At 34.6% G+C, this 9,926-nt stretch overlaps 1 protein-coding gene across 1 annotated transcript; it reads left to right on the top strand.

The window, feature by feature from the left end:
• LOC109336156 (60S ribosomal protein L34-like) lies at positions 5,551 to 6,882 on the top strand. Its single transcript, XM_019572577.1, has 4 exons — positions 5,551 to 5,701; positions 5,771 to 5,850; positions 6,015 to 6,124; positions 6,536 to 6,882. The coding sequence occupies exons 1-4, from the start codon at positions 5,623 to 5,625 to the stop codon at positions 6,627 to 6,629; spliced, it is 363 nt and encodes a 120-aa protein (XP_019428122.1). The 5' UTR covers positions 5,551 to 5,622; the 3' UTR covers positions 6,630 to 6,882.

Below are 9,926 nucleotides of genomic sequence, written 5' to 3'. Positions count from 1 at the left end.
GAAAACTTGATGCAAGAGCATTGAAATGCATTTTTCTTGAATATCCTAATGGTATGAAAGGATATAAGTTATGGTGGCCTGAGAAAAGAAAGTGCATTATTTATAGAGATGTTACTTTTAATGAAGCTAAAATGTTAAAGCCTCATAAAGAGTCATCAAGTGAAAATGAAGATCCTAATATCTTGGAGAAGGTGGAGTTTGAGGTGGAACCAACAAAAGAAAAGACATTTCATCAAGAAGAAGTCCATGATGCATGTGCTGATACTGATATCTCCCATTTACAACATTATCAGTTGGCTAGGGATAGGCAAAGGAGACATATAAAACCTCCAAAAAAGTATGACTATGCTGATTTGGTGTCACACGCTCTAAATGTTGTTGATAATGTCAATAATTGTGAACCACAGTCATATGAAGAAGCTATCAACAACAAAGAAGCTTCCTAATGGATTTCTGTCATGACAGAGGAAATTGACTCTCTTCATAAAAATCATACTTGGGTTCTTGTGAAGCGGCCGAAGGCTCAAAAGATTGTTAGATGCAAATGGGTCTTTAAGAATAAGGAAGGAATCCCTGGGGTTGAAGATGCAAGATTCAAGGCGCGATTAGTGACCAAAGGTTTTACACAAAGAAAAGGCATTGGTTTCAATGAAGTTTTTCTCATGTGGTAAAACATAGCTCTATTCGCATCCTACTTACAATTGTAGCTCATTTTGATCTAGAACTTTAGCAACTAGATGTCAAAACAACATTCTTGCATGGTGAGTTGGAGGAACAAATCTATATGAAACAACCTGAAGGATTTGAAGTTCAAGGGATGAAAGATCATGTTTGCTTGTTGAAGAAATCTTTATATGGCCTAAAGCAATCTTCCAGACAATGGTATCGATGATTTCACACCTTCATGCTTGAAAATGGATATTCCAGATGTGAACATGATAGTTGCCGTCTACTACAAGAAGCTTGCAAAGAAGTCATTCATATATTTGTTTTTATATGTTGATGACATGTTGATCGCATGTAAGAACATGTCAGAAATTAGAAACTTCAAAGCTCAATTGAGCATAGAGTTTGAAATGAAGGACTTAGGAGCTAGAAAGAAAATTTTGGGAATGAAGATTCAGAGGGATAGAAAAGAGGGGACACTCTTTTTGTCACAAAATAAATACATTGAGAAAGTGTTGGAACACTTTGGCATGCAAAATGTTAAACCAATCACTACTCCATTGACGACTCATTTCAAACTTTCAATCACCTTGTGTCCACAAACTGAGAATGAAAAAAAGGAGGTGTCAAGTGCACCTTATGCTAGTGCGGTTGGTAGTCTCATGTATGCCATAGTATGCACTAGACCATATATTGCTCATGCAGTAAGTGTGGTAAACAGATATATGGCAAATCCTGGTAAAGTTCACTAGAATGCTATGAAGTGAACTATGCGCTACCTGAAAGATAGCACAAATATAGGGCTTCTGTATGGTAAAGTCAAAGATGTTGGAAACAAGATCACTGTATATGTTGACTCGGATTATGCTGGAGATCTAAATAACCGAAGATCGCTCACTGGATATGTCTTTACTGTGTGGTTGTACTATTAGTTGGGAAGCAACACTACAATCAATTTCTGCTTTGTTTACAACTGAAGCAGAGTACGTCGCAGTAACAGAAGCCGTAAAGGAAGCCATTTGGGAGAAAATTCTAATTGAAGAGTTGGGTATACAACTCGAAGAAACAACCATCTATTGTGATAGTCAAAGTGCTATACATCTGACAAAAATCCAATGTATCATGAAACAACTAAGCATATTGATGTCTGGATGCACTTTATCATAGACATAGTGGAAAGAGGGTTTGTTAGAGTGGAGAAAATACCCACTACAGATAATCCGACAGACATGATGATGAAGCCAGTTCCAACTACCAAGTTCAGTCATTGTCTGAACTTGATTAATATTCAGAATCTCTAATGAGCATGAAGAAGAGTAGTAGGAGAATAACTATGATAGTCTTTTAGCCAATATAGAGATTTATTGAATATTGGCTAAAAGAAAAAGATGATGAAAATACTTTCTTGAACAAAAAAAAAAGTGGCTAAAGATCATCTTGAAGAAAGGGAGAATTTCTAGCCAAGTAGAAAGAAGTGGCTATGGTGAAACCAACATTAATGTTATTTTCCCTTTGGCCGCATAATCTTCAAGAGCTTTGGCTATAAATAGGAGTGTTTCATGTCATTGTAAGACACACGAAATACTTAGCTTAATGCATATTCTCTCTTATTGTTCTATTGTTCTAATTGTGTGAGAAATACTTGAGTGAGAGTGAAATTGAGTGTACTTGGTTTTTGGGAAGTGAGTGAAACAATTGTATTTCTCTTTTATCATAGTGGAATAATCTTTATTGCTCTTCAGCTGTGGACGTAGGTAAATTGCCGAACCGCATTAAATTCTCGGTGTCATTTTCTCTATTATATTTTCTCCATGGGTCTTCCGCTCCAACAGAAACAATTATCAACCTTAACAAAAAGATCAATGGTCAACATGTATATAGATGTTGGTTACAACTGGTTGAGGATATAATTTACATCATTGTATCTATATGTGTTGGAACTACTTACTTTGGCATTGGCTATAGTTATACTTTAATCCTTGCGTGTGGTACTCTGGTGCATTTATATCAGGATTCATGACATTCATGTCAATTGGTGGCTTTCCACATTCATTGCATAAATGAAGGGTTTTTTTTATCGCCAACAACTTAATGGATATTATGGAGTTGCAAAAAATATATTAGCCAACTTTCTTTCTTCTTTCTCATTCTTGATAGCCATTGCTTTTAATACTAGCACCATAACTTGTAACATTGTGAAATTCAGGCCATGATTCATTCACTTCGTGTTTTTCACTCTCAACATCTTAATCTGTATCTTAGTAATTGAGAGCCTAGTTGTAGCTTCACTTGTTCCAAATTCCCTCATGGGAATAATTACAGGGGTTGGATTAATTGGAATCATGAACGTCACCTCTAGATTCTATAGGTTATTGTCTAATCTTCCAAACCCAGTTTGGCACTATCAATTTTATATATCAGTTTTTCTTCCTCATCTCGTGAGTCAAATTTGTTCCATCTTAGTAAGATCAAATTCAACGAGTTCTTCATCCAAAGGATTGTTGCAATTGGCATTGCTATCTTCAAAATTTTGCAACCATGTAAAAGTGATTCTTGGACGATTCTTTTATTTTCTTGTTGTTTATTGATGCAATAATGTGTCCTTTGCCTACTCTACTTCTTACCTCTCTCTCACACACATAACATCATCATAATGCTCGTTTTACAACAACGAAGTTTCACTCTCAACAATATATATAACCATGAGATTAATTGCATGGAGAAATGGTCGATATTTATGACCAAGAATATAACTGTGATTGAGAATCCAATCACATTAAGATCGAGATTTCGATCCATTTTTCATTCTTTCAATGTTAATGGATGCTTTGCTTCAGTCCATGGTGGTTAAACTTAGATATAGCTTCTGCCATAGATGGTTAAGCGTTGGATGGTTAGCTTCTATTCATGGTAGTTAAGTTTAGATATAACTTCTATCATGGATGGTTAATCATTGTTATTTCTTCTTCAAGATTCAATTATCAGAATCATGCTTCAAATCAAGATACCAAGTTGAGTGGTAAATATTCACTCACAAGCTTGAGGGGGTATTGAAGATATTTTAGAGGTTACTTTAGAAGTTGGCCAGGTGGTTAGGGAGCTAGGTAGTTAGTTATGACTCAAAGCTAGTTTGCATAACTTTGTATCACTCATTTGCTTGAATCACAAGTCTTTTCCTTTGCATAAATAGGCCATATTGGCTTCACTTTTTCAATGAGTGAGTATGAGGTAAATTTCTTCATTCTTTTCTTGCTCTTTGATTTCTAATAGCATACTAGTCTTTTTGTAATATTTTTTAGATTAATGGAGGTCAAATTTTGGATTTAGTGCTCCTATGGTATCCAAATTAACTATTCAAATTTTCAGCCAAACAACTTCTTCTTCTGGTTGTGAAAAAATTGGAGTGTATTTGAAAGAATACACACAAAAAAGAGGAATAAATTGGAGCATAGGAGATTGAATGATCTAGTTATGTGCACTATAGCTTAGGCTTAAATGTAGGTTTGTGATCTACCTACATTTTATTTTAACTTAATTATCAATGTTTACTAGGCGTTGGACTATTTTGTATTCATATATCATATTTGTTGAAATGATAGGGTCATCAATAAAAGAAAAATACTTGGTCTTGTTGACTATGAGAGTGTGAAGAATGTAGATATTTGGATTATCGAAAATGAAGAAACTCTATTGGTTGATTATGATGAAATAGAAAAAAAATTTATTATGACTTGTCAAATCCAATACACGATTTAACAAAGGATGATGAAGGTTTGTTCTAGTCTCTAATGTACATTCTAATTTGATATGCATTAGATTAATCTAATGTACATTCCAATTTCTATACAAATTAATCTAATGTATATTCTAAGTTATAGATATTGTTGAAGAAAAGAATGTTACTATTGATGGAGAGCTTAATTTAGACTTTTTTCCTCAAGAAGAAGGAGATAGTTATAATCCAACTACATATATAACCAGTAATGTCAATTTATTATCTAATGAAGATAATAATACTTGAATGGATTAGGAGACAATTTAGTATTTATAGGAGATAGTTGTATTTTCATTTATAATACTAATTATATAAGACTTATACTTATTTGATGCATTTTTATTTTTATTTATATGTATATGCATTATGTAAAATACGATATTGATAATTGTGTTATTCACTTATTTTAATTAATTATATAATACATATAATTATATATGGTATTATGATATCTTTCAGAGTGATATAACATTACTTTTAACACATAAATAAGAAACAATCATAAAAAAATATTAAAAAAACAAGGATATATTCATTCAAAGTTCCCTTTATTATACATGTATTTAATTAAAAGTATCAACAAGTTATTGATCTAGTAGTGTAAGACTTTATTGGATGCTGGATAGGTCAACAAAATGTCAAAGATTCAATTCATGTGAATGATATTTATTGGGGGAGAGACAACCTACATCTAAATGAGATTAATTCGTTACTCGTGAGAGAATACTCTTGGTTATACAAAAAACAATTAGCAAAAAATAAAGAAAAAATGTATGCACCAAAAGTGTAGGAGTTTTATTATTATTGCTTCATCTATCATTCATGTTTTATTATCATTGACTATTTAAAAAATGTAAATGTAATACAAATGAATGACAAATAATGTATTAACTGTATATAAATTTTTACATTAATAATATACAGATACATTCAAAAAATTAAATTTTTCTACAGCCATTTATTTACTGCAATTTAATTCATGATTTCACACTTATTTCAAAAACCATGTGAATGTAACCCAACCAAATCCCCTCACATAATTACACTACACATGTAATGTGTACCACCAGCCCATAAGCCCAAAACACTCCCCTTTTATAACTAACGGTGGCACAATCATTACCTCCTCTGGAACCCTAGCACCTCAAAACAACAGAAGCAAAAGCCGAACTCGATAGAAAATGGTTCAGCGTCTAACCTATCGTAAGCGGCATAGTTATGCCACCAAATCCAACCAGCACAGAGTGGTTAAGACCCCTGGTAAGTCTTCGATTCTATTCCCAATTTCAATAGATTCCTTCGAATATTCTAATTGTTCATCAAATTAAGGTGGCAAGCTTGTTTATCAAACTACTAAGAAAAGGGCTAGCGGACCTAAATGCCCTGTCACTGGCAAGAGGATTCAAGGGGTACTATTTTTCATTCACTTTTCATTTTTTTTAAATCTATTATATATTTAATTTAAGTTACACTATATGATTATTTATGTGATTGTGTCATATCTAATGAATGTTTAATTTTTAGGTTGATTGTGTTAATTTATACTTTGTTAATTTGTGTTTGGTAATTTCAGATTCCACATTTGAGGCCTGCTGAATACAAGAGATCAAGGTTATCTAGAAACCGTAGGACTGTGAACCGTGCATATGGAGGAGTTTTGTCCGGAGGCGCTGTCCGGGAGAGGTTTGTTTAACTCCTTTATGCTCAATGGTATTTGTTGGAACTTGGAATTTGTATTTGTTGGAACTTGGAATGTGTTTTTACGGTGTAGATTACAAAATTATTTATACTGCATGGCATTATGCATTCATTTTATTGTGTATCATCCTGGGGATCTAATACATTAGAAAAGACTAGATTGTGGCAAATATTGAGTTATGAGAGATAACGTTGGGATTTGCGGAAATTGGTGATGATAAGGTGGGGATATTAATGGTTTTCATGGTGAAAATTAGACTGATCCATGAGAAAGAAAGCTCAAGCCAGCATGTGCTAACATTTGCCTTTTTTCTGGTTTGACAGCTCTATGAGAGCTTTTATAAGTTTTGTAATTTTGATTGGTGGACTAAGTTGTTTATATTTTTTGTTCAATAGGATTATTCGAGCTTTCTTGGTTGAAGAACAAAAGATTGTTAAAAAGGTTTTGAAGATACAGAAGGCAAAGGAAAAACAGGCTTCTAAGGCCTAAATATGGAATAGTACAGTGAGATGAAGAGCTTTTTGAAGGAATTTAGGTTTGAGTGATTGTTGCAAATCACAAATTTTTTCAGAGTTCTTGTTTTAGCTGTGCTTCTTTGGCTTGTTTGAACTCATTTTAGTGCAATTGTTAAATTTGTTCACTATTCCATTATGATACAATTTTGTTTGGTTCAAATTTCTCTATGGTTGATTGGTTTCATCTTGTTTCTATATATTATAGTTCAACTTTGTTCATTATTTCATTCCAAATGACGAGTCACTAATTTTAGATTTTGTTCTCTGGTATTATAGTAGTTATTGTTGGCAATTTAGAATATTTTCCTCATGTCGGAGTGCTTGATGATCGCTTGATTGTGGCCTACAATGTAGGAAATAAGTAAGCATGAGAAGATTTGTCACTTTGCCTCTTGGCGATTGGGAGGGTGATGGTGCTTGCTCTGTTATCAAACAGTGCCTTGACATTCTCAGTATAAATTCTTAGTTCAGTTTGTTGGATTGCTCAGTTTAAACTCGGGTTAGAGATAGTGTACAGTAGCATAAGTTTTGTTGTTGTTGAAGGGTAGACTATTTTCTGAAGTGGAAGACTAATTTGTTAAGCAATATATCTGGAGGTAACAAGTTGTGCAAAAAGGCAAGGGTTTATCAAAGCAGACCCTATTGACCCCATAGTGCAGGGCAGTATTTTATATGCCCTTCTAACCACTATTGTGGTTGCAATATTGGGGTTTCGGGAGTTATTTGTGTTTTCCTACAATTGTGGTAAAAAGAACTTAAACTTTAATCTACCACAATGGTAAAGATGATGAGTGACACTGACAGCCATATGCCCTCCCTATGAATGAAGGAAAAAAGTCAAGTGTGAAAAAACTTGGCAAATTGTCTAATAGTTCCCATCATACACCAAAGCTTGTTTCATCACCAGCCTTTTGCATCAATCAGTCTTACAATTTGGCTACAAATTGTATTCTGCAAACCAGAAGTTTGAGCCACACTAGAAGCTGCGTCTCTATTCATTCCTTTGTCCACATTTGACTCTTGCAAAATATCCCAAAATGCCTTAAATTCCGTGTAAAGTTGAACTGGAGGTTTCACTTTGTTCTGCAAAATTTGAACATTGCTAACATTCAAGGATGTACAGTGCCACAAGGCCCACAATACATGAACTCCATTCTCCTATGCTTCCTCACAAACAGCACAAATATTTCTGACTTGCACTTTCTTGAACAAATTATCAGTTGTTGGTGAATTGTTGTGAAGCACACGCCACCATAAAATTTAATCTTTTCTTGAGTTTTTATTTGCCACAAAGTCTTCAAAAGAGGCATATTTCCAGAGAAGCAGACCCCTGACCATCATTAGCAATGTTTAGGCTTTGTTTGAGAGTATGATTTTGGTGGAAAAAAGAAGTGATGACCTTGGAAAGTCTCCCCTTGTTTGGGAGTTGGATGAAGGAGATGACAAGATTTTAGAGGGTTTCTAAGCTTTCCAAAACCCTTTGTCTATTTTTATAGTTCCCTCAATTTGGGTTTTTAAAGAGACAAAATGTCAAAATAACTAAATATTTTTAGTGTAATTATACAATCATATAATATTGTTCATTTTTCCTTTTTAATTACATTTTTTTAAGAAATAAAAATATTTTTATATTATCATTAGTTTATTCTCTCCATTTAGGGATGACAAAAATACTCGCCTTGTGGGTATCCGTTAAAATACTTGTAATGGGTACCCTTAAAAATAGTTTATAGGTAGGAGTGGGTATCATGATACCTGCCCTGCGAGCTATGAAACATAGATACAGATATGTGTATCGGATACGATACGTATCTGATACGTCGACACGCATTTTTTCTAAAATGTAGGATACGATACATTCAATCATATACATATATTTTCAGCACAATCAAATATCTAAGACTCTATACAGAGTTATGAAAAAGATTAAGGACTCTTACATAGAAATTTTTCCCCGATGAAGTTCCTAATCTACAAGGCTCTCTAACTTTTGAGGAAATCAGAGAGAAGAACTGATGCAATACCTAAAGAGTCCAACCTTGATTATGATGGCCTTGAAGGCATAAGTAGTCCTATGACTAGGGCACATGCAAAAATGACTCAAAATGCCATTGGACAACTCATAGCGTTGATCCATCATGGTGAGCCAAAGTTAGCCCAAGAGGTGTAAAGATGTTCAATAGCATCTTGGTCAATGGTTCTGACCGAGCCAAGGATGGACCACACCATGCACATGAGACAGGCTAGGGGCCTGGCCAAGGCACTAAATCTGACCCTAGCACGGGGTCAGGTGCATCAGGCACAAAGCCTGACCGAGATGAGTATCCTAACGCACCAAGTGTAGAGCCAAGCGCTGGGCCAATTGGGCTAGGAAATCTGATCGAGGTGCATGCGTCTAGCTTGCCGCATCAGGTGGCGTAGCCTGATCGAGTTAGGCCTAGCCAACATGTTTGGCATGGAACATTTTTAATTTTGAAATAATTGTGTGGGCCAATTTTTGACCAACACTTAGTTTCATTTATTTTAGTGATTGTTTAATAAATATGCCCTTAAATATTGCTTATTTTGAAAAATGGCTCGTGAGACTTAAACCAAGCCTAAAAGTGTAACCGACACTTAATGTTTGGACCAACTTTTATTTTTCATGAACCAATGGTACTCTAACTTTGTGTGATGTTATTTGACAAGTAAATAAAGGCTATTATGGTTTTTGGAAAGGAAATGCTTGTGAGATTAAAGATGGTGACCGTGGAAGGCTTAAATGGGGCATTAATGATGCCTTAACACCTTGTCTCGACCATTGAAGCATAATCCACCTTGGAAAAAAATCATTCAGGAGTATCGTAAGTCATTTTTAGAGTTGTTGGAATAAAGTTGCTCGAGGGAATTTTCCATGTGCTTGTTGGTGACTTTAAGTGTGCATTAATGGTGCTTAATGACCATTTTCTAGCCATTGGAGCCTTGGTTTGTTGGACAACCCTACACCAATGACATCCTAGGCCATTTAATTCTCTCCTTGGACAAAGAGGATTCTATGCCATGTTTAAGTGCAACCGAGGGCTATTATGGAGTCAATAACTCCAGCATTCTACCATGTGCTAAATTGTGAGCCAAGTCTTCAAAGAATACACGAACTCTATGAAGCTCATCAAGTCTTGTCGTGGAATATTATGAAGGCATTAAGTCTCAGTCACCATGTTACTTAATTTGAAGTTGTGCATTTAAAGAAGAAAGGAATCCTAAGCTACCCAAGGCTCGACTATGGCATTAA

The sequence above is a fragment of the Lupinus angustifolius genome, chromosome LG02 (genome assembly GCF_001865875.1).
Source record: "Lupinus angustifolius cultivar Tanjil chromosome LG02, LupAngTanjil_v1.0, whole genome shotgun sequence".
Classification (NCBI taxonomy): domain Eukaryota; kingdom Viridiplantae; phylum Streptophyta; class Magnoliopsida; order Fabales; family Fabaceae; genus Lupinus; species Lupinus angustifolius.
This window is presented reverse-complemented; position numbering and strand designations above follow the sequence as displayed.